At 37.1% G+C, this 26,445-nt stretch overlaps 1 protein-coding gene across 1 annotated transcript in view; it reads left to right on the top strand.

The window, feature by feature from the left end:
- Nucleotides 1-3,592: 3,592 nt before the first annotated feature.
- Nucleotides 3,593-26,445, top strand: part of LOC107551184 (eukaryotic translation initiation factor 3 subunit E-A) — a 40,260-nt gene continuing 17,407 nt past the window's right edge. The window contains exons 1-8 of the mRNA XM_016232712.1: nucleotides 3,593-3,722; nucleotides 4,509-4,626; nucleotides 4,738-4,855; nucleotides 10,975-11,017; nucleotides 13,947-14,051; nucleotides 21,186-21,311; nucleotides 22,467-22,591; nucleotides 25,826-25,952. Of these exons, the coding sequence (XP_016088198.1) occupies nucleotides 3,633-3,722; nucleotides 4,509-4,626; nucleotides 4,738-4,855; nucleotides 10,975-11,017; nucleotides 13,947-14,051; nucleotides 21,186-21,311; nucleotides 22,467-22,591; nucleotides 25,826-25,952 (852 nt within the window). The 5' untranslated portion in view covers nucleotides 3,593-3,632. The remainder of the gene's footprint in view (nucleotides 3,723-4,508; nucleotides 4,627-4,737; nucleotides 4,856-10,974; nucleotides 11,018-13,946; nucleotides 14,052-21,185; nucleotides 21,312-22,466; nucleotides 22,592-25,825; nucleotides 25,953-26,445) is intronic.

Below are 26,445 nucleotides of genomic sequence, written 5' to 3'. Positions count from 1 at the left end.
CAGTTGATTTTGTTAGCTGATTTCAGCACATTGGTTGCATTCGCTCTGAAATATCTAATAAAATAATTTGCTGCACTCATCATATTTATAAATATAATAAGAATTGAAAACACCAAAAATGTCTCCAATTTAGAAAGACCTTATGAGCTAGCATCTTATATTCATTACACCTTGATTCCAGAGAGAGACAGTGGAACACGTGTACTTTATAAATAGGAAAAGTGAGGAAAAATAATTCTGCCTTAATTGCCGAAGCATTTACAATCCCTGACATGGTGCCTATTTGCACAGTTAAACCAAACCACTTAGTAATAGCCGGTAAATGCCATGGATAATAATTTCACAAGAATTTTCATGGATGCCTTCCCAATCCTGAGTGTCAGTTTGACTGGCTTGATGTGCCAAATTGTTGAAACAGGGAAAATACATTTTCTCATTGAAAATTATAAAATAAATAAGCAAAATAAGATTTTTAAATAAATGAGCTCCTTGCTTTTTTTTGGAAAAAAAAACAAAACAAAGTAGTCACCGCAAATATGCTCACTGTAAAAAATGACCGTGAATTTAACGGTAAAAGACTGTAAAAATGCTACAGTAAAAACTTGTTAAAAGGTTAACGGTAAATTTGGAGAAATACGGTGAAAAACTGTATTGGACATTACATGTATTGGACATTAATTTTACGGTAGTATACCGTTTTTGGAAGTAAATGCCATGGATAATAATTTCACAAGAATTTTCATGGATGCCTTCCCAATCCTGAGTGCCAGTTTGACTGGCTTGATGTGCCAAATTGTTGAAACAGGGAAAATACATTTTCTCATTGAAAATTATAAAATAAATAAGAGTTTTAAAATAAATTAGCTCCTTGCTTTTTTTTGGAAAAAAAACAAAACAAAGTAGTCACCGCAAATATGCTCACTGTAAAAAATGACCGTGAATTTAATGGTAAAAGACTGTAAAAATGCTACAGTAAAAACTTGTTAAAAGGTTAACGGTAAATTTGGAGAAATACGGTGAAAAACTGTATTGGACATTACATGTATTGGACATTAATTTTACGGTAGTATACCGTTTTTGGAAGTGAAAAAGACCGTATAATTTACAGTGAATAACCGTAAATTGACATTCCCAGAATTCCCTGCATTACATTTCAAATTTGATGTTTTTTTGTTGAAATAACTATGTTTCTTCTTAGTTTTTTCTTATCAGTTTTGTATATTAGGGTTGTGTGTTACACCTAATGTTGTTAAATGAATGTTTATTGCATTATTTCAGTTTCATGTGTGTTACCATGATGGTGTTTAGTGTTTGTGTGAATGACACTGTGCACCTTCTATATATGTTTTTATTTAAAAGCTGCTTGTGATGAGCTTTGCTTCATCATGTGACTTTCTCATCACCACCTGCATTTGGTGGTTATCAGTGTATTACAAAGGTACAAAACAGATTTCAGTACTTCAATAGGTTGGTATATTAACATTATATCAGTTAATGAAATTACGGTATTTAACTGTAAATTTAAGTTAAAACCGTAAAACCTAAAACGTTGCTACTGCAACCACAGCTGCCGGTTTTTTACCCTCAATTTTACTCGCATACAAGAAATGCATTATTGATGTTGAATTATTTGGACAAAAGGAGTTTCTCATGAACTGGAATATATGGGGGGTGTGACTGCAAAAACTGCTCAATGCCAAAACAAAAAAAAATTCTAACGATTGGTTTGCAGAGAAAACTCCTGCACACATAAAGACTGTGAAAACTGGCTCGTAGTTAAAGCAAGCGTGACATTTCAATGTGATTTTTCCAGGTTTCAAAGAAAGACATTAGAAATCATGTCAACCTTTTAACCTCAAAACCAACACAATGTCATGCCACTTAATGCTATTCAAAATCTGTGAAAAAGTTTGTCCAAACAAAAGTATTAAAATACAACAAAAACGTTTAACTATAAAGTTTTCAAACAGATGAAGGCTTGGACAAAGACGTCTTTAACTATACTTCTGTTGTTTTCCTTCCAGACTTTAAGTACGCCAGGGGTGAACGGTTAAACAGAGTTGGCCAAAGTGACAGCTTTACATTTGTGACTCATTCCACAGTCAGGAGAAATGAAAGGATCGATGTTACAAGAGGGAAATTGTTTTGGGATCCAGGACAGTGTCGTGTGGTTGTCAAGTAAACATAGTGCTGGTGGAACCTATTATAGATGGACCATTTATGAGCTGATATTGGCTCTTCTTTGCAGTGCATGGCCAACACATGGGCATCTTTATGTGACAGCTGCTGAAGTGAGGAGTAATACCCGCTGGATGCTCTTCTGCTCCTGTCTTCAATTTCTCAGTTGAGGTAGGCCCATATTGCATAATTATTTTGACAGTAATGTCAATGAGTAAACTTTTTCCCTGTTGGACCTTGCTTTTGTTTTGATCTTGAAGTGAAGGTAGCTCTGTGTTCCAGAGAGAGGTCACTTTTCCTCGGGCCCGGTGAACTCTCGCTGATACTTGTCTGCTGGAGGAATTTCAGTGGGTTCTGGAAGAGGCCCATTATTTCAGCAGGGTTTTCAAAATTCGGCAAGTTTACTTGGCAAAACATGACCTCTTTATAAATAAAATGTTTTATTGTATCAGTTCTGCAGTCAAATTATAGAGTCTTGAAAGGTTTATAAGCATAGCTCCTATTTAAATTAACAAATAAAAATCAGAGTATTACACACTTAGGATTCTATTCTATTCTATTCTATTCTATGCATGTAGAGTACAGCTTAGTAAACTTTCTATTTGTTAGAACAAAAACTAAACTTTAACTTTATTTTATTGCATTCAAATTATTCTTCTAGCACAGAGTAGTCATGTACATTTTATTAATAACAATTATATTTTATTCTTTACATTTATTCTGTTGTTCTATTATATTTTACAATACAATAATTATTAAACCTAATTATTTTCAAAATGTTTCCACTTTATTTTATTCTATTAGTTTTACTTTAACTTTATTATTAGAAGTGCAGATTACACTTGAGCAAATGTTATTATTTAAACTAGCATATTCTGTTTTAATATATATATATATATATAATATATATTTAAAAATAAAATTCTATTTTATTCGTTACATTTATTCTTTTATGTTTTATTATGTTCTATTGTACAATTAGCTATATTTAGTAAGTTATCTTTTGTTATCTTTATTCTATCATATTCTATTAGTTCAGAGTAGTCAAGGATTTTTTAATTCAATTGTATTTTATTTACATTTATTCTGTTCTACTCTGTTCTGTTTTACAATAGAGTACGTTTTATGTCATTACATCTAATTGTTTTCCATGTTTTCCACCTTTATTTGATTCTATTAGTACTTATTTTAACTTTATTCTTTTTTAGAAGAGTACAGCTGAGTCCATTTTATAATTTAATCTATTGTTTTCTGTTTTGTTAACTTTATTCTATTATATTCTATTAGCGTACACATCTTTATAGAGCAAACATCATTCACTTTAAAGCAGTATATTCCCGTTGATACTGTGTGACACCTGCAGATGCAGCCCGTGGCGCTTTGGACAGTGTGTGAACTCACCTTATTAAATAAAGTTTTTCCTGTTTTGAAGCGCGTCCTCTTCCGTTGTCAACATGGCGGAATACGATCTGACCACCAAAATCGCCCACTTTTTGGATAGGCATCTCGTTTTCCCACTGCTGGAATTCCTCTCAGTAAAAGAGGTACATGTGTAACTTACATTCGTAGTTGAAAAAGCGCTGTAACACCGTTTGTTTGTAGAAGGCGGCAAAGATAGTACCACGTGCGAGCGTTATTTCAGCCACGATAGTGGTGCCGCACCGGCTTGTCCGGTAGTGTGCAAATCACATAATTCACGGTTTCGACCGGTAATAAAATAATAATGACTGTCGACAGAGCCAACAAACTTTGACATGAGTAACCGTCTGTTCATAATATAACTAACCCTTCTATTGGTTATTTGCTAGCTGTAGGCTGTCTCAAAACCCAGTAAGCTGCCTAACTAGCCAGCATTGTAAGCAGCTAGCGAGAGCTTAGGACAGCTGATAGATCTGTCACTTTGCCTTGGCTTGTCATTCTCAAGCCAGTCCTGTGTTGTTTACATTTATCCTCTAAGTTCGTGTGTTATGATGTTGTTTCATTGAGTTTTCACCAAGATATATAACTGGTTATATCTGACAAAGACAGATGAGTTTCTGTTGAAATTGCAAAAATGACTTCGAAGTGACAGCCTTAGAAGAACCAGTAAGAATTGTTGAAACCCAGTATTTATCGTGTGTGTGTGTTCTAGCAAAAGTGTGTTTATGAATTTACATTGCAGTTACATTATAGCTGTCCCGTTACAGTTTGTTGCAACAAGAATCGTGTTAAGAAAAATATATACAAAATAACATTTCTGCATTACTCGGAAATAGATGGCGGTGAATATACGTTTGCGTCCTTATGTCTGTGTGAATGTACTGTTGTATGTTTCCATCACTGTTTTCTAGATCTACAATGAGAACGAGCTCCTCCATGGAAAGCTGAATCTCCTCAGTGACACCAACATGGTGGACTTTGCCATGGATGTGTACAGGAATTTATTTCCTGACAAAGAAATACCCAACTGTGAGTGGATTAACTTCTAATGGTCTTCTGTGGAGAAAGACGCTTAATGTGATGCATGAGAACTGACTTTGAGATTCATATAAAAAGAATGCATCATCTGCACTTTTCCAGCTCTCAGAGAAAAGAGGACCGAAGTTGTGGCTCAACTGAAACAACTGCAATCTGAGACCGAGCCGATTGTGAAGGTGTTTGAGGACCCAGAGACCATGAGGCAGATGCAGTCAACAAGGTAAATGCTGAAATTATACATGTACTAACAGTGTAACATCTTCAGTCATCTCTGTCAAATACTGTGTCTTGTCATTGTATTTATTAAAAGTTTTTATTGCTGTACCTGTGTATCTAAATATCAATATTCATAAGCTGTTTGTAAGATGTTCGTTTAACACGTCTGTCTAGATTGTTATTCTTCGCCTTCTTGACTGAGACTTTGAGAAATGGATTTTTTTATTTTTTTTTGGTACTACATTCAAAGCAAAAAGCATTACTTGGTAGTCAGACCAAATGTTTATTGTATATGTTATTATTATTATTATTATTATTACCTTTTTTAAAAAATATATATATATTCTGTTGTTTTTGAATTTCGGTTCTTTAGAATTTTGCAAAACTATTTATTTATTTATTTATTGGTGCTTATGCCGTACATGCAAAACATATTAGTGCAAGTGCCAAAAAAACGAATTAAATCAGTAAACCCAATTTATTTAAATTTTCCACTCGTTTGTCTATTCAGATGTGTTTGACCAAAGAGATCCCCCAAAGTCTGTTACTTTGGATCATCTACCAATGAGTTGTTTAATACACGCTTTAGGGTGTATTGTAGTTGTCTTAAAAGTGACCTTTCTGTACTTTATAGTACATTGTGTAGACCTTTACTTGTCTGCGGTTTTTACTGGAAGACTGTGGAGAATCTTTTAAATGTTATGAGAGTAGTTTAGTCATTTTCTATTCCAAGCAACAGTTAACATGGTGCTTTACTTACTTTCTTGTTCATCTAATGTAAGTTGAACAGTGTTCAATTGCACAGTTTAGACAAGACAGTCCTCAGGGATGTGGGACGGAGCCCTGCTCGATGCTAAATGATACTCCAAACAGAACATCTGTGGCTCTTTTTCTGGAAGGTCGGTATTACAGTAAGTGCCATTTAATTAAGTGGATGGCAGAACATCAGCGGGCATTTGTAATCACAATCCGTTTGTATTTGATTGAAATTGCCATGTGGATGAGTATATGGCTTCATTCTGCAAATTTCAGAAGAGTAGAATGCTAGAACATCCTGTGGTGAGTTTCATGGAGGCTACTTTTTGATTTTTTTCTGATGCTGACTTTGCCGTAATTAAAATATTTTGGTTAAACTCAGTCCTCGTCCAGTGCTTGCTTTTCTTTGATGGATGTTCCTCATTTCTAGCCGCCTGCCAATCTAGATGTTTAGGTTTAAATATGTGGTGTGTTAGGGATTAGAGATGTTTTTATTTAATTAAAAGAAAGCTGTTTCACTGATCATTGAAGGCAGTAGAGATATTCTCAGATAGCTGTCCCCATTAGCAGTTGGAGGGATTTGCTAGATTAGTAACAGAGGATTCTTGTTAATTATGTTGGATTGAAAAGACATTGTTCTGCTTTCATTCAGTCGCCATCAAACCTAGACAGAAGAGCCAAAGTGGGTTGGTTTATCCACTGTATTTGATGTGATTTAGACCTGATCTTGAGACCGCTATAGGCTTGAAACTTCAAAGAGTTTAAATATTTGAGTATCTGCCTATGCTATATGGCAGGGATTTCCAAGCTGAACCTCTTTGTCCTAAACTATTTACTGGAACTACCCCCTGAGATTTTAATAAAAAAATGTAACAACACATTTGCATGTTCATCATGAGTCTCTGATGTCAGTTAATGGCCATATGACATGCAGGTTAACAAATAAAATAGAAAAAAAAATTAAGGAGTGTTTTATATTTATTATTTTAAAATTATTTATTTGATTTTTAAATTTTTTATGATTTGAGTAATGATTGCATACTTTTATGATTTGAATAATGAGTTTTTCCTTAATTCATGAACTGCATGCAGTTCCCTTATGAACCCAGCTGAAAACTGTAAATTAATAATTAACAACTGAAATAGCAAATCAAATGACAATGACATGTAGCTTTAAGCTGTTTAAGTAACGTTACTTTAACTAATTATTCAAAACGGTAAATAACAAAAAAATAAATAAAGGTTGCTGAGTGTTTTTGTCACTTTGGTTAATGTTAATAATTTAATTTGAGAAATTTTATTACCAGGGGCTTTGACATCTCTCGTGTACATTGTTTATGCTAACTAAGCTTTGTGGGTTTTGCAGATTTAGTGTAGAAATTAGATAGTTAGAAACTAGTTTTTTACATACACTGAAGAAAATTTGTGGTATTTTCTATTGCAAAAGTTGCTGATATGATGCTAGGGTGCTGTATCGCTGTTGTTAGTGTGTTCTGTGTGGTTCTTACTCTGATTCTGTACATTTGCTAGGAAATCTTACATCTGATAACTTGGAAAAGTAATTGTTTATATCTCTTCAGAAAAAGCTGCACGATTTGAGGTGTCATTCATATCCTTAGCACAAACCAGGTAGAACAATGTACACTCCAAAGTTTAATACTTGGGGGTTTGTTTGTTTTGAAATTTGAAATTTGCTTGCCATAGCAATTGTCAATAATTACTTGTAGCTGTTTTGTACCTGTGTTTTGTGTCTCTGTTCAGTGCGTGAATCTTTTGGCCCCTGCCAAGAGGACAAAGTAGAGAGGCAGTAGCTGAGGCCACGATCTGTACTTAGTTATTGTTTAATTGCTTGCTTTGACTAGCGCTAATACCGCACCAAGCTTCTATATATTTTATCAGGCTACCGCTGTGTGTTTGTGGTGTCTCTGCAGTGAGAAATCACAGTAGGTGGTATTGCCTTTCCTAGACATTTTTAAAGACCAGTTTGCATTTCGTTTCTCCAAAACATGCTTTTATCACAGTTCAGGATTAAGTTTGTGGCATTAGAACCAGGCGCAGTCTTAATTAACCCACTCAAATGGATGTCTGCTCTTCATTAACGAGCAGCTTTGAAGTTTACTTGTTCGATCTGAATATTTCGGGGCATTTTTCAGTGTCTGGATTTTCACGGGCCGAGACGACCACGAGGAAGTGCAGATCAGGACTTGTCTTTATTTGTTCTTTTATTTGTTAATGGCTGCTCGTGTGTGACGTGTTTCTTTTAAACTGCGTCATCGTATGTTTACTGGATCAGTTCTCTGACAGGCCGGATGCTATAAGCAGGTGATACCATGTTTGGAAATCTGTCAGGACCATTGTTCAGGAGTGTTAGAACATATGGAGTGGCGATGGATTTTTTTTCTTTAACAAACTGAGCGTGATCGATGGATTAGCTGCGCTGAATGGCCGAGGGCCGAGTTATCTCGCAGTTCCCTCAGCACCAGTGCATTGACCTCCATAGCAAAACCTGCACCGTCTGTTCCTCATTTCAACCCAGAAGGGAGGTGGTGAGAGCTGATGGAGTAAAGATGTATGTCCTCTTCAGCAGACAGATAAACATTGGACTCACTGTTAGTTTTTGGAGATACTAGGTGAGGGCTGAGGATGTTGGTTGAATGCAGAAATGCTCAGTAAGGACAGTAACACTGTGTCTTAACTAGGTTTGATGCATCAGTTTTTAATGACAAGACAAGCAATTTGAAGCAATCAGTGTTCTTATCAGTAGATATTTTTAATGACTTTATTTCTTCTGTGAATCACAAAAGGAGATATTTTTAAGAATGTTCACACTGCTCTCTTACATACAGTGTAATCAATGAATGGGGACTGGGCAAGACTGTATGGTTAATTAAAATTAAACTGAAATTTCTGCATCTGCTCAGCGCTTCGGTTGTGTGTAACATGTATTTGGAAATGCAACATTTTTATTTTACTTACTAGTTATGTTTATTTATTTGTTATTATTTTTATTTTTATTTTTACTTACTATTCAAAATTGGGGGGTGATTTGTGCAACCCTACATACAAGATGAGCAAGCCTTGAGCCTAAACCAAATAAAAAAAAAAACATTTAAAATCACAATTTTTATCAAAAAAATGTTTCCCCAAATTGTGCTGCCTTAGGACTGGGACTGTCAAGCTCCCAAAAAAGACAAAAATATACCATGAAAGCATAATTAAATTGGTCCTCATGATTTGTGCTCTATATTCTAATCTTCTAAAGCCATAGCTGTGTGAGGAACAGCCTGAAATTTAAGTTGTTCCTCAAAAACTCTGTTTGACAGTTGTGGTCATCATTCACTTTCATTGTGTTGAAAAGAGCAGCTTGGACATTCAGCTATAAAAAAACCTTTTTGTGTTTCACACAAGTCATAAAGATTGACATGAGTGTGAGTAAATAACAGAGTTTACATTTTAAGTTGATCTATTTCTTGCTGCTTAGGGGATGGGGAGGAGATTTTAGAATGAGATTTCAATAAGGGTGGGACTCGCCAGCGCAATTCTGTAGAAATATAAATCAGACAATTGCAGAATTGTACTGTTTCTTGTTGTGGCTGGTTAGGACAGTAAAATCTGATTTACATGAGGGAGATAGTTAGGTTTTATTGCTTATCGCTGGTTAGGACACTATGTAAGGGAGGTGACCCCTCTCCACCCTAAGTCCCAGCATCTGTCAGATGATAGTATAATGGAACAGAAGCAGTACTGTAGGAGAACGCCTTTATAAACAGCCTTTGAACTTCCCCACAAATAAAATAAATGTGCAACCTCCTCTTTCTGTCTGGAGCACATAGTGATGCATGCCTTCGTTTGCCGAATTCTTCAGAGGCCGGCCACATTTGGCGGAGGTGGTCATGTGGTAAGCATGGTTACCAGCCCCCCGTGCCGAGCATTTTGCCAAAACTCAATGATTCGCACAAGTAGCAGTAGATTCTTACTTCATCTCACCTGATGAGGAGAGACAATGTTTGTTTTTTGTTTCTTCATTACCTTATTCCCTCTTTCTTTATTTAGTGGTGTTTCCTAAGGAATACTTACTAAGGCTCATATTTAGGCTTATTGGTTTTTCAAAACCCCAGTATTAAATGTTGGTGTGTAACTTATCCCACAAAGTTTGAATGATACCTCAAATCATGAGGCTGGTTGAGAAATGTGTGCTATTATAAGTAATCAGACTTACTATTTTTGCCTGGTAGATGATAAAAAAAAAAAACATACTTTTATTGAAAAAGGCCATGAAGCATATATAGTAGGGATGCACCGATACTGGTACTGATAACCCTTTAAATTAAACGGGACACATTCTATTGTACAAGAAAAAAAATAAAGCTGTATTAAACATTTATCATTTTAATGCTTGAAAACCCCTTTTGACTCGTGTGTGTATATCTATTTAATTTTAAATATATTAACGTGTTTTATTTATATTAAATGTTATTTAATATTGTTTAATTTATTTTAGTGGTTAAACGGATCGTAGTTGAGCCGTGATCTGTACGAACCGAGCCCCACGGTTCGGCAAGCATGTGATCCATGGATTAATTGCAAAAATTTAACCATAATAGAGTACAAGTTTATAATTTGTTCGTATTTACACAAGCAAGCGAATTTTAAACAATTCCAGAGAGAAAAGGCGAAAGGGAACTCGATTCGTTACTCGCGCGCTGTACTCTACGCGCACAGCTGCACACACATGAAGTTTCAGACGGAGCGCAAACTGAATCCTCTTCTGAATCCTCTGAACAGACACATACACATAAAATGATGACAAAATACCCATCTCAACAATCATTCAGGTAAACGCAGTCAGTTATGTCTCAAGTGAATGAAAAGAGCTGAGAAAGCAATCGGATGTGATGTGTATCATTATATCGGATCAGTGTATCAGGTCTTAAAGGGACAGCGGCCTATAAATACTGCTACTGATCATTAATGATCATCAAACAGCTGTGATCAATTCTATATTTAATTTATACAGTGAATACTTTGTAAAATATTCTGTTGTATTTATCTATGCTTGTAATTTGTGTATTTGTAATCTTATTTTTACTGGCTGTTTCTTTAATCATGTTTAAACTTTCTTAGTTAATCTAGTAGTATTTGCTGTGGTATCAAAGAAGTACTTCGCTTTAAGTATTAAATGGAAAGCAAGTTAAATTCTTTTCTTGCTAACTCGAAAAATGATCCTATCCGTGGGTCAAAAACCGTAATGTGATCCGAACCATGAGATTTGTATATGGGATCTTTTACCTTTAGAAAATAAGTGTATTTCGTCTAGGCTTGCAACTTTAAGAAACCCTTGCTAACCTCAAAATGTTTGTCTTTCAGGGACGGGCGTATGCTGTTTGACTATCTGGCTGACAAGCATGGCGTAAGTACTTCTGCTGACTCTTCCACCCCTCTGAGGAGTTCTCATGACTCTTCTATGAACCAAGTGTTGTTTTGGGGGGCCAACGGGAGGGGCGGCCCTGAGCAGCAACACATTAAATGACTTCCCAAAACCTTAAGCCATTTTCGGGGATTTTATGGCTTGCAGAAATTTCTGCGGACATTTCCATTCTGTGGCGAATCGTTAAGAATAAACGGAACAGCTCGGGACCCGTGGGTATGGCCTCAAGAATGCTGGGGATTCTATATTTGACTTGACGGCACTCCCACCCCAGCATCCTGAGACTGACCTGAGGCCTGTCCTCTGTGCACCTTCACTGCACGGGCTGCGCCATTTTTACGACACGATCCTCGCCTTAACAATCCTCTCGTCGCCACCCCCAGGAAGGCCCCTGTAGCCATAATGACATCCGCACCAGGACTCTAGTTTACTGTGACCACACAAACACACAGACACAAACTTACACACACACACACACAATGAGTGCTCTGTTCTGAGACGCTCTGCCAGCAAGTTTCCCGAGCGTGATCCACCGAACTGTCCATCAAACTGCTGGTATTCTCTGGCCATTGCTGTTTGCTGAACTTGACAATTGCAGTTTAAAATGGTGCCACGGATAATCTTGGGGTCATGTGTGGTCACAGTTTCCTGAAGAGGTTCATTGATGGTGTACAAATAATTTTTCTATACACAGAAGTGAAATACTGCACCTAGCACCAAAATCACAGCCAGTCATTGATTTAAAGCAGGGGTGTCTGCAGGATTTCATCTGAGGGTATGCACAGAGATGCAGATTCTTATATTTTTTTTTTCAATGAATGAAGGCATCTCTAGACACGTAAAAAACACTTTTAACCTAGAAAACAGCAAAAAGCAATGGAATGGTCAAATACATCCATCGCATGTTCACATAGGAAAACAACTAAAAAAAACAGCATGGGTGAGGACACAAAAACCATTTCAGTGTGAATGGCCGCTTATTCACAGGACTCAGCACAGCAGTAGCTGAAGTTTTAAAAGAAAACTTTCAAAGTGTAGTCTCTTGTTTCAGTTGTTTGTAGTTGATTGTCCACTTCATGCAGCACACATTGGTCTCTGCGTTCTTGTTTGTTTTACTGACTGAGAAACCACTGCAGACCCTTCAGCATAGGCGGAGGGTGAACCAGCTCCAGGGTATAAGGCTAAAAGGAGCCTAATGTTAGTGCACATCATAAACCTGTCTCTTTAGGCAAGTACCAGATATATGTGTCATGTCGTAAAATATTTTAGTATGACTAAATTTATATTTGACATGATCACAGTTTAATAAATTGAATAAATTATATACCGACAGCGAGCAAAGAACATTTACATTATCACATTATCAATGACTATAGTCTAGCACAGGTTTAAGCACTCTCAAAAAACTCCCATTATTATCAATGAAGCTGTCTACACTGTCAAGTGAATCTCTTACTTATATCGTGTATCCATCTGCACTTTGTTGTTTATAATGAGAGAATTCGAGAGAGTGCAGAATTCATCCAGAGAGCGTGCATGCAGAACAAAACTCTGGCGTTTCAGCGATGACTCATATGATTGCTTCTGACTGGCCATTGCATTCATAAACTCAACAGAGTCGTGTGTTATTGGTTATAATATGCAATGCTGTAAAACGCATAAACATAAATATGGTGCGATATGAGCAAAGCTAAATGTAATGCCGCAATCATGGTATGCACAGTGCATACAGCCGTACAACTGCAGGCGCCCCTTGTTTAAAGTAATAGCTTATTAGATTTTTGAAGGAATAGACATGTTGTGCATAGCAAGATGCATTGTAACATACTGGATTTGAGAGCTGTAAGCTGTCTACACTGTCAAGTGAATCTCTTACTTATATCGTGTATCCATCTGCACTTTGTTGTTTATAATGAGAGAATTCGAGAGAGTGCAGAATTCATCCAGAGAGCGTGCATGCAGAACAAAACTCTGGCGTTTTAGCGATGACTCATATGATTGCTTCTGACTGGCCATTGCATTCATAAACTCAACAGAGTCGTGTGTTATTGGTTATAATATGCAATGCTGTAAAACGCATAAACATAAATATGGTGCGATATGAGCAAAGCTAAATGTAATGCCGCAATCATGGTATGCACAGTGCATACATCCGTACAACTGCAGGCGCCCCTTGTTTAAAGTAATAGCTTATTTGATTTTTGAAGGAATAGACATGTTGTGCATAGCAAGATGCATTGTAACATACTGGATTTGAGAGCTGAGGTTGAGGGGAGGATTTTCAGCGAATAATAATAATAATTTAAAGATTTATTCAAAGGGAGGAATACACTATGAATGAATTCACAGCCAGTGATAGGGCCGTTTCAGTATTTTTAAAAATATGTATATATATTTATTATTATTTTCATTGTTGTTGTTATTATTATTATTAAAATTAAAGTAATATTGTGTGTGTGCATATGTATGTGTGTGTATATAAAATATATTATATTACATTATACTTACTATAGATGTTAAATGCTATGTAAGTAAATGGACCATGTATAACTAATAAATATGAATTTTTATTTTAAATACATCTTATATAATAAATATTAATATAATACTATATATTAATAAATAAAATATTACATTTATAATAAAAGTTAAATCTATAAGATAGATTATATTTAAAGCTGTCTTTTTATTTAAAAAAAAGTTAAAATATATGAATTTAACACGTTTAATACATTAATTTAACACATGAATATGAATTTAATTCTAGCTAACTTGTGTAAGCTAATACAAGGCCCAACCAGTTTTTTCTTTGTATGTCAGAAACGTCATTACCATCACGGTTCATTACCTTTGCACATAAATGTTTGATCTACATACATTTTTGTGTTTTAACTTCTGTTTTTCCTTGCAGTTTCGTCAGGAGTATTTGGACACCTTGTACCGATACGCCAAGTTCCAGTACGAGTGTGGGAACTACTCAGGTGCAGCGGAGTACCTTTATTTCTTCAGAGTCCTGGTATGTGTCTTACCACGCCCCTGTCTTTAACAGATGACAGAGTTGTGTTTTCTAGCATTCTCCTCTGGGACGTTCCCAGCGGGGCAATTTTCAAGAGCTTCTTTTCATCACAACACCCTTTCATTTTCTCCTTCGCAAATTGAAGTCATTAAATGCATTCTTGTTTAATAAGTTCTTGTCTAATGGACAAACTGTTTTATTTTGATGGAGAGTTCCCCTGTGAGTGTTAATCAAGCCAAACGGTCGCCCTATTGAGAGTTTGAATTATTGTCTCTGCTTAATATGGTTCTGCTTTTTTAGTACGAGACTCTGCCAAATCCCATGAGTTATGAGCATTATGCATGCACTTAACATTGTGTTTTCCAAAATGATGCAGATGAAAAGTACACATAACTGGACATAACTCGCTCACAGGTAGATTTTCTCAAATTAGAATCCAAATCCTTTTATTATGAAATATTGTGCCATTTATCCATGTTATCCATCTGTTACAGCGAAACGGGCAGGTTTTTTTTTTTTTTGCACTTGAGGCAATCCAAAGAACTAAAAGCTCCTGATCTGTAATTACTTCTCAAAAGTGCCATCCCATGGCTTGTTATATTCCTTGCAGGTCTTGAGTGCTGAAAAGAACTTCTTCAAGGACTTTGTTAAGAGTTGTTTCAGAGCTATGTTTAGTGGCAGACTTCATAAGCTTATGGTGTTTATGGGCAGTGCTGCTTCTTATAGATGATTGGTGGGGATTTTGTGGCCTAATCACTCTTGGTTTGACAGGATTCACCAGTTTTTGCAAGGGTTAAAGGTTGCACAGCATGCTCCATATAATCCCAATCCACCAAAAGCATGCTTTTCAACAGAAGATAACTAGAATTTGTTCTAGAATTTTGACTTCCCTTTTGAATTTGTTCTAGAATTTTGTCCCCCCCCCCCTCCTTCAAAATCCTTTTTAAATCAGGTAATTTAAGTTCTGATCTGGGAATAAATCGGATGTATCAGTGTATCAGATTTTGTATTTATGTATTTATTTATTTTTGTGATTTCAGGTATTCAAGTTGTATTTTTTTCATCAATCTCACGTGACATTTGTTATAATTGTGCTTAAATTAACTGGCAAAACTGGTTAAATATGTTAAAACTATCCTAGATGACAGAAAAGTTATTCTAATAGATATTTAGAAATATCTATAATATATCATTTATTGTTATTATTAACAATAACAACAATAATTGCATTATTTATTTATTTATAATAATAATAATATTATTATTATACTATTTATGATTATTGTTATAATAATAATAATAACATATATTTCTGTATGTATATTAGGAAGATTTTAAGGGAACAAATGCTTTTCAAAAAATTCAATTCGAGTTTTAAAGAATAGCATATGAGTGCTTATTTCTTTTTCTTGTTCATTTTTCATAATTTTGGTTTCATTAATTGTTGACTGTTGAATTGTTGGCATGGATGAAATATTTAAATTTAAATTGAGTTTCATCTTTCAGTGTTAAACATCCCAGGATAGGATTTTTTTCACATGCTGGTTAGTTGTCGCCTGATGAGCCCCTTGTCTGATATGGGTCACATTTAAAATGCTAAGTGAACAACCTTACCAAAACAGAATTGGAATTGAACATAGAATTGGAATTGGTTCTTTTGACTTGCAGTGTGAAACTAGCCTAGAACACACACATAAGCATCCACATCTTCCTCTAAGTTCCCTACATAAGGATGACGACCAATTTACCTTTTTTTAAATGTTGTTGTCTGGATAAAGATCCAGGCAGTGATGCACCGAGGACCTTGGATTAAATAATTTTCACCAGTGGAATACTTTTGGAATCAGATAATACCAAAGTAGGTTTGTGGGGGAAGATAATTGCAGTTCACTGAGAGTACTGGCAGTATCCATGTTACATGTGCGTACTCCTTATTTCCTCTATAAACAAAGGGCTCATTGCTGGGGCTCTGGTGTTTGTGGCTTCTCTCCCACTGCCTGTAGAAATGAGTGAAAGATGAACTTATGGGGAAAAGCGGCCGGACGCTCAGGGCCCAGCGCAGTGCTGTCTAGCTAGTGGGGCAGGGGGCAAATGACGGCTGGGAATGAACAAATTGACCCGCTCCTTTCTCTCTGGCCGCAGTGTGTGGAGGTAGTCCAGTATTTTAAAGAGAGGTGCCCATTGTCAACGCTGCCCTGGGCCAAGAGTGTTGCTAGAGGCTTCATGCCTGGCTAAGTTATCGGACTCCCTTGCCGACGAGTGTTTCTCACGTAACCACATAGCCTGCCTTCTCACATGAAATGCTCTCCTGTTTCTTCAGACCTGCTCTCACGTATGATTCACGCAGCCTACATTGTTGTTAAAAAAACCCCAGACATTTTTTTGTCTGATCATTTGCTAAGCGTTGCTGTGGCAACAAGTGACCGAAAAGAAACCCTTTATTTGATTTGGAATGTTTTAGCATTTCAGAGGTGTGATGAAGACTGTGTTGTTTAGATTTGCAACACGTTTCCCATTTGTGAATAATCTGCAGCATCAGTCACACTGTTTGTTTGTTTGTTGTGTCCCTGTGGTTTTCGTGGGAGCCGAGGCAAGGAACGGCCGACAAGCCTTGAATTATACCCTTCGGTTTTTGTCACCCTTATTTGCATATTCATTAGTGTAGATGCTCAAAAGGGATACTTGGGTATTCTTGTCTTCATTTACTCATGTGGTTCCAAACCGATATGACTTATTTTTTTCTGTAGAATACAGGGAGATATTTTGAATAGTGTCCATACAATGGAAGTCAGTGGGGTTCAAAACCACACTGGAGCCCAATGGCTTTCACTGTATGACACTGAAACAATATTTGGGGTTGGGTAAAGAAATGATGAAATTCGAATCTACTCATCATAGGAACACCACATCATTCATATTGCGAGCACATCAAGCGCTTTGAGTAGATTAGATTGTTCACAGCAACCAACCTTATTTATGCCATCACTGGTTAATCTAAATAAACCAAAATAGCTTCCAGAAACTCTCTCACTGTGTATGTTTTGAAGCATTCAAATTGTTATCTTCTCATTTAAAATTCCAGATCAAATGTTTTGAAACTCAATATCTTCTGTTTTCATCAACAGTGGAAAGACGCTTGGAATAGCCATTATGTAAAAATGGATTTAGTTGAGCTTTCCGAATACCTGCCCCTTTTTTTCTTTTCTTTTGACTTTTTGTCCACCCCTGTTCAAGTCGGACCTCTCATCTCCTCAGACGGCTCCTAGCATGGGAGATGTCAGGCTCTAGAACTCCTCTAGCGTGGGAAACACAGCCATTTAACGAAGGAAGCCAGGCTTGCAAAATCCAGAGCCGAGGTCCTGTTTCAGTGAGGGCGCGGTGCGAAAAGAGCAACTTATTCATATCATCTGTTAATGCAGGGATTGGATGTTGAGAATAAAGATTGAGTGTCCCGTCGGATCCCCAGCACAGTAAATTTATTGTTGCTGGTCAGTCATTGAAAATGTGCCCATTTCGGGAGGCAATGGAAACTCAAGGTAACTTGTGGAAAAACCCAGGTATTGAAACTATTCTTGCATGGCCACTGCTGAAAGCCAGTCAGTGTGCAGAAAGCTGCCATAATGACATGGAGCGTCGCCAAATGTAGCAGGCAGGGACTTCCAGGAAAAAAAAAGGAAAAAAACAAACACTTTTAGAAATGAAACCTTGACCTTTGTATTGGCAGAGAGGATGTCTTTTTCCTCAGCTGTCCCTCCGAGCTGATCTCTGGGAGTTTTTGGGTTTTGACTGTTATTTAGACGCATCCAACTTGGGAATTTTGATCAAAGTGCTCCACTGTTGCAAGTGGATGGGTGGTTGCGTCTGTACTGTATGGATTTTTTAAACTGTTCCATACTACTTACTTACTTACTTAATATATACGTACTATTCAAATACCACAGAAGTATATTTTAACCCACCATAAACGTACTGGGCTAACTATTTATTTATGTATTTATGTTTTTATTATATATTATTATTATTTTATACTAATTATGTTGTTATTATTATTATCATATTATTATAAACTAACATATATACTGCACTTCAAATAACAACAAATTGTATCTCATGTATTTTGATACTTTGTTATTGTAGACCCTTGTATTTTTCTTATTTCCATTGTGTAAATAAATGCATTTATTTATTTGTTGTTGTTGTTGTTATATACTTATGCTTTGCTGCACTGCAAATACAAACACACTATTTTATTTGTATTATACTTTTTGTTATTGTATACTCTTGTATTGTTCAGATTTCCATGATGCTTTGCAGATGGCATCCTATTTATGGTTTTCCTTGTGGAACTTGAGAGATTTGTCACATAATATCCAGTGTTTCTTCTCGTCCATATTTAATGATTAATGTATACGAGGAGCGATATGTTGGTTCAATCAGATTTCAGTGTATGCATGGCTCCTTATAACATTCAGACCCTGACTTCCTGGTCGCCTGTGTGCTGCTACATCTGTCGTAGGTCGTAATCACTGACTAGCCTCTGGCTATAGCTCATCCCCCTTTTATTCATGAAACGCGCTTAGATACTTCAGCAGCTCGCTAATCTGCAACGCATTATCTCCTCACTTTGTTTGTTTTTGTCTTTTTGGTCATAATTTAAAACCGCTTACGTTCATTTGAAGCTGATTGTCTCTGCAGAAATGGACCAAATCTTGTACATGTTTCCATATAAGAAGCTGAGCGAGTATCTTTCAGGGGTTTCATAACTTGATTCCGCAGGATGTTTTTCTTTTGCGCTAAATGTTCGGGAGATTATTATAATTACTAGTTAATCAAGTTATTTAAACATTATTTTCAAGGGCCTGTTTCTGCTTAACAAGACTTATGTAATTGGTTTCTGCTGTCAAAGGGTTTTAGTCAAGGTAGAAGTGACATAGGACCATAAGAACTATGTAGCTCTTAAAGCCTCAGGAAAATTAAATGCCTTTAATTATTTGTCTGTCAAAGACCTACTCAAATGGTTCTCATTTACATCGTAAATACACACAGCTATCCATCCTCACCCAGTTTTTGTGATTAGTTTGTTCTTTGAATTGATTGTTGAGTTTCTTTACCTAATGTCTGGACCTCATTCTCTCACTCCTCCACGAACAGACATTTTGATTAGCGTCCCGCCACTCCAGCCCTGTCCACATCTCTGGGCTGATCAAAGCTTGCAGACATTTGTTAGGGCCAGTAACAGAGGCTGCTGCAGTAGCAGCACACATCATTAAAGACCCTCACCGAAGGCAATGCACTAAGGTCACCGCAAGTTCACATGAACTTTGGAGAGCTTGCCTTCCCCATTTGTTTTCGATGATGATCCATAGCAGATATCAGAAAAAATGAATCTGTGTATATATAACATATATTGTTAGACTTTAATTTATGTCTGCTTCTGTATTTCAAAACGACACGTTCCTGTTAGTGTTTCAGTGATTTGAAGCCACTTTCATCTCTTGACATGACCCTCCTTACCCTCGAGATAGCACTTGACCCCTAGCTAGTTAAAGAGCACGTGTTTAACTTGTGTAATTATTTCCCAGCAATATCACAGACAAGTTGGCCTTTAACCTGTAGCTCTTGTCTGAGGACCTCTTCGACCTACCCACCTCAAAAACATATTTTCTGAATTAAAGGGGTCATATGATGTTGCTAAAAAGAACATTATTTTGTGCATTTGGTGTAATGAAATGTGTTTATGCGATTTAAGGTTAAAAAAACATTATTTTCCACATACTGTACATTATTGTTTCTCCTCTATGCCCCGCCTTTCTGAAACGCGTCGATTTTTACAAAGCTCATCGGTCTGAAAAGCGAGGTGTGCTCTGATTGGCCAGCTATCCAGTGCGTTGTGATTGACCGAATACCTAAAGTGTGTGACGGAAATGTTACGCCCCTTACCATACTGTGATGCCCTGTCCGGCCAGAGCGACGAGACAAAAACATTAAAACCCTTTATAAACTAGGCATTTGTTGCATCCAGTGGGGACTTGGATGCAACAAATTACGGATTATAATGACGTATACTGTATTTTTACGCGTTCCATCGCGCCGCGTAAACATAAAACCATGTCTGCATTTGTGATCTGAGAAAGAATAAACAACAAGCACTACTCTACACCACTCAAAACTCGTGTTTGAATCATCAGTGGCAAATCCTTTAAATATGAAAATCCGCTTTGTCCACGGTGAAAGCCGTGTATTTCCTCAGCAACCAGCACGGATCAGCTCTAGGCATGACGAAGCTGATATCGTCCTCTTTTGGAAGGCCAAACAAAGTAGTTTCGCTTTCACAACGAAACGCACAGCGTCTTCTCTACATGGCGGCAGCAAAAATACTACAGCGAGAATAAAAGTTATGCCTTCTTTCTTTGTGAGAACAATTGGGCGGCGTTATGCAAATCTTCCCACATCGTGATGTTGACATGTGGGGGCGTGTTAGAATGAGCCGTTTTAGGTAGGAGTGGTTGACTCTTTTATAAAGAATATTTCTTTGGATTTGAGATCTGAGTCTGAAGTCTTTGCAACTTTACAGATCTTCTTTATGCACCAAGAGCTTGAAATCGCATCCTATGACCCCTTTAAAAAAGATTATTATAAAATATACAGACTCATTGATTAGAAATTTGACATTAATCATTATAAATCATCAGTATAAAAATATATACATTTTAGTTAATTCCTGACATTACAAAATAGAAAATTAATTAATTTATAGGGGGATACGTGACATAGATGTGCTTGCTTGCTGAAGTGAACTGCAGAACGACACAGCAATGACTATCACAAAAATTCAGTAAATTAAGTTTTATAGAAAGCTAAATAGTCTTTCAGGATCCATTTCTTTTTCCCTTGCAAACCCAATTCCCGAAGATGACATAATTTAATCCGTTTATCCACTGTAAATAAATAAAGAAGCTACTCTGGCAAGCAGCTTTGGCAAGAAAGCTTAACTTTTAGCTGTGGGGAGTGGTAGATGTCAGAAATACAGTATTCAGAAAGCATTCAGTGTATTATTATAGTGAGTTGGTTCATTGTCTACCTTTGTTTACAGTGGGTCAATGCATTTTTGTATGTTTGTCTGTGTTTGTGCAGGTCCCCTCCACAGACAGAAACGCGCTGAACTCTTTGTGGGGCAAGCTGGCCTCAGAGATCCTGATGCAGAACTGGGAAGCTGCCATGGAGGACCTCACCCGCCTGAGGGAGACTATCGATAACAATGTAATGCCCCGCCACTCAGAATTCAATACCACACTCAGATTCCCTTACATAGGCCATAATATTGACCACCTTGCGTTTCAGCACAGCTCTGCCACTGTTGCCGTTCTTCCTCCCCTCCTCTCCTCCATCTCCTCGATTCCTTCTCACCGCAACTCACAAGTCAAGCAAAACCTTAATTGCTGTGTTATGTCAGTGCAGCTTGATTTTTAATTGGAGGAATTGAGCTGGGAAAGAAGGGTTTGGCCTGGGGAGAAGTACGAGTAAATAAAAAATTAAAGTCTTTGGAGACTGTACATTTCTATTCTGAACTTTGATTTGTACTGATCCTGGAAGGCAGCGGAAGCCAATTGTTGTTTTTTTCAGAGTCAGAAGTTAATCCTGTTATGATCAAGTCACGATCAAGAGAAGTCACGTTTTAAAGGGATAGTTCACCCAAAAAACAATATTTCATTATTTTTTACTTGCTATCATGATATTCCAAATGATTTTTTAATGGAAATTAATACGTTTATTTAACAAGAACACTTTAAACTTAAATTTAAATTGTTACAAAAGATGTCAATTCGAAATAAATGCTGTTTTTTTAACTTTCTATTCATTGAAGAATACTTTGAGAAAAAAACAATTAATTGAGAAAAAAACGTATCACAGTTTACACAAAAATATGAAGCAGCACTAGTGGAGTAATGAATGCAAAAAATTCAGCTTTGCCACTACAGGAATAAATTAAATTTTATAATATATTAAATAGACAACAGCTATTTTAAATTGCAATAACATTTCACAATATTACTGTTTTTACTGCATATTTGATCAAATAAATGCAGCCTTGGTGAGCAGTTTTCAGACTTTCAGTTTTTTTTCAGTTTTTTTTCTTTGCATAAAGCTATCATATGAATTCAAAACAGCACATGAGCCAAGTGGAGTATTTTATGGTAGGTCAGTGGTGCTTTTTCTAAGTTCCTAATTATTTGTAATTTCATTGAATGACCAGCAAATTCAGTTCAAAAATCTCCTTTTGTTTTCCATGGAAAAAGAAACTCATATATTTTTGGAACAACATGAGGCTTAGTAAATGATGACAGAATTTTAATTTGGGGTTGAACTATGCCTTTTCAATTATTTTTAACACCCCATTTTGTTTTTTCTCTACAGACAGTAAGTTCTCCTCTTCAGTCTCTCCAGCAAAGGACTTGGCTGATCCACTGGTCTCTCTTCGTGTTCTTCAACCACCCCAAAGGGAGAGACAACATCATCGAGCTTTTCCTCTATCAGCCACAGTAAGCACCTTCTGCAGCTGCTCGTTTTCCATCTGGGATTTGGTTTTGCTTTGGTTTGACTCTAATAAAAACGGATGAGGTAGGAAGAGAGCACGGGTCCAGGTTGGAAAGCCCGCCACAGTCCGCAAACAAAACTGCTGATGCTTGGCTCACCAGCCAGCCAGCCGCTCACAGACCCACGACCCCAGCGGTCAGCGCGAAAACGAGCCTGGCAGCTTGGACGAATGCTGACAATGGCAAATGGGCTGCTTAACTCACGGGTTCAGTGTTTTAAGCTTCTTTAAGCGATGTTGTTGAGCCTGGACAAGTCTGTTGATCTTTATTCAATCAATTTCAGTTTGTTTGTGAACACAGAAAAATGTTTCCAAACGGGAAAAAATAAGTTAATGAATCCTACCCAATGAATCACCTCTGACCTTCAGTCGTAATCAGGTCTCACTGTTCCATGAGGAAAAAGTGGTTTCCCTATGAGACGCCAGTAGTGTGAATCTGGTTTGTGGTCACAAACCCAAATTTCAATTTCAAACAATAGAAACATGAAAATGTTATCAAACAACATGGCAGAAGGTCATGTGGGCTTTTTGCACCGATTTGCACAGAACATTGGATAATTTTTTCATGCATATTTCCCTAAATTTTCTAGGTGCTACAAGTGTATATATACATATATATATATTATTAATGTATATGTGTAGCAAATAGTTTTAAATATAATATAATAATAATATATACTATAATTTATTTTTGTCATGTTTATATGTTAATCAGTATATATAATTTAAAACGATAAATACATTAATATTAAAATATAAATATGAAATAAAAGAAAATAAAACATTGTTTTGAATATAACAATAACTTACATTATATATAACATACTACTACTACTAATACTAATATTTGTTGTTGTTAGAATTTCTCACAAATGGGTAAGAGTCTCGGCCCCAGCTACTTGTTGTAAATTGGCTGTAATCTGGGGCTTTTTGTTGCCGACTTGTCAAGGACTTAACACATTAAAGGGCAGCAAGGTTCAGTCCTGTAGTGTGGTGCATAGTGCAAAGAAGCTTCAAGGGTCTGCTAGCTTTTTTTATTTATTTATTTTTTAAAGTGGGTTTACACCAGGTGTGCGTAAGGTAGGTCACTTGATCTACTAAATAATTCTACATGCCATCTATTTTAAGGCCACACTTTCCTTCTAATGCACTGTTGGGGAGCCTAGTGCCTGTAAAATGTTCAAAGACAAAATGAACTTACCTGCCTCTAAGATGTTGTTTTCCACCAGTTTCCACCAGCACAGATGATTAAGGGTGACCAGACCAATAATTAGTCATTAGTACCTGACCATAGTGGGTAAAAAAACAGATTGAGGTGGCCTATTGTGCTGTCGCTAGCTGGAAAACCATCTTTTGGTTTGGCTTTTTCCTTCTGTTCACGACCGCTGTGTGCTGTTTTAAGGGCCAGTGTGGCTGTGAACCTAGTGTGAATGTTTGACCTGCCTTTAAGACAGTGGGCTGGCTTAACAGCAGCCCTTTGGACGTCGGTGCTCATTATACAAAAACATTCATTATGCTTCATTAAAACCGCTCTAAAAAGGTACTTCTAATTTGCGGTTGGGCTCGTCAGATCAGAGGTCTTTCAATGCTGGCAGCGTTCTTTTCACTTTTCGTTTTTGTGTTGTTCTCTCACCTCTTCTGCCTTTAGCTTTTATTTGCAGAGTTGTGGCCACGTAGAGCAATCAGACCCCATAAATCTGAATCTAAGTGTAATTTACTGCATTAGATACACTGCGTTTTGTGCACCACAACAGTATTGTGTTCTTGGAGGGTAAATACATTGATTGTCTTGTTTTAGTTGGAAAACGGCAACATGGTCTGTTTTTGACCCTCTGGAAAGACCTTTTGTTTTCTGTTCTTCTCCTTTTTGTTATTCTTGAAGTTTTGTTGACCATTAGGCTGACATCAGCCTGTAGCGTTCAGGTTCATTTCATAGTTGTTTGGCCGTTGTTCAGGATAGGGTACGATCCAGTGCTCTCGGCCTGAAGATTGTTTATGATGTAGTCGTGCTGTCGAGCAGAAGGCCAAAACTGAATTTTTTTTTGTGCAGGAAAAACGAAACCAAAGATAGGCTATCATATAATAACTACTACTTCCTGTTTTGCCCTCTTCCTCGCGAAGTCATTTAGCAACTGATTAAGCCGTATCATGGCTTTGGCCGTAGCTGTCGGGCTCGGTTAGATTAGATAATGTTTTTTTCTTCCCCTGTTCAAAGCCCAGATATGGCATCATGACTCATGTGAGCAGTCTGGCCATCGGAGCCTCCCTGAGAGAGCGAGTAGGTGTAAGTTAATCAGGAACACAGCATGAAGTGTTGTGGTTTGCCATGAAGTCAGACAACTACAAAGAGAGGAGAGACCGAAGGCTGCGCCAACTGGGATCACACGCCGCCGAAGCCCGCTGCTGTTTTTAGCTTCAACATCACAAGTGCCACAGGCCCCCTTGTCCCTTTAATTGTTTCGTCTAATTAAACCATCCGGCAGTCCTCCTCCTTTTCCTCCAAATGACATGTGTTTCTCCGTGCTGATCCGTAAGGGAGCTTTAGGGTCTGGCCAAGGCAGAGCAGCGCCACTTCCTCCTTAAAATTTTATTTGGTCCTCGTATGGGGGATGAAGAGGGGGGGTCAAAGATGTTCGTACAGATACAACAGGCGCGGAGGCCGTCTTCCTAATTTACTCAATGTTAAGTGCACTTTAACAGGAGCTCTCAGCCCTATGACAAGGTATCTGTTGTATGTGGGTTTTTTTTTTCATATAAGAACGCTCTTGCATGTCTCTAGTCGGCAGAGAGAGAACTTTGTCTTGGATTGTAATAGTAGTGCTATGTAGCTTTCATTCTTGGAGAAGCCCACAGCTAGTTGACCTGTGGCTGAAAAACAAGTCCCTGGTGTATAGTGTTTCACTGCTCTGCAGGCCCGAAGCTGGTGATCCGTGTCTAGAAAGGGGCTTTTCCTTTTCCCTTCCCTCCACAGTGGGACCAATGAACAGAGGTGCTTTCAACACAGTCTTGTTCTTTTGTTTAATGAGAATCTGCAAGTTCACAAAATGAGAACTCGCTGGAAATTGCTGTGAAAACGGTGTCCAACCTCGAAAAATTACATCATATGGCTTCATGTTTTCATGTAGAGATCAAAGCTGTCCTTCAAGCATGTGACCATTGTTGTTTGTTTTTCTGTTTACAGGTACCTCAATGCTATTCAGACCATGTGCCCACACATACTGCGCTACCTGACCACAGCTATCATCACTAACAAGGACGTCCGCAAGCGTAGGCAGGTGCTAAAGGATCTGGTGAAAGTCATCCAGCAGGTATCAGGCAGGACTTTGGTTCTTCATTTATGTTCTGCTTTGTCCTTATAAATAAATAAATAAATAAATATATATATATATATATATATATATATATATATATATATATTTATGCACTGCTTTCCAAGTCTATTTAAGGCCAGTTTTACTTTAATCATTCTCATTATATCTGCCGTATATGTCACATACTGTAGGCAAATTGACTGTCAGCTTGTGCCAATTAAGATAATGGATGCAACAGTTTGGCGACAGCCACATTTGTAACCACAAGATGAAAGCAGCAGTAATTTTGTGCTTGAACAGCTGATTTCAGTTCTGCTTGTAATGTGAAATTTTATTAGTTAATAAAACACTGACATGCATGTCATTAAAGGGGTCATATGATGTTGCTAAAAAGAACATTATTTTGTGTATTTGGTGTAATGAAATGTTTATGCGGTTTAAGGTTCAAAAAACACATTATTTTCCACATACTGTACATCATTGTTTCTCC

This window comes from Sinocyclocheilus grahami, unplaced genomic scaffold, assembly GCF_001515645.1.
Source record: "Sinocyclocheilus grahami isolate Dianchi unplaced genomic scaffold, SAMN03320097.WGS_v1.1 scaffold417.1, whole genome shotgun sequence".
NCBI classification, from domain to species: Eukaryota; Metazoa; Chordata; class Actinopteri; order Cypriniformes; family Cyprinidae; genus Sinocyclocheilus; species Sinocyclocheilus grahami.
This window is presented reverse-complemented; position numbering and strand designations above follow the sequence as displayed.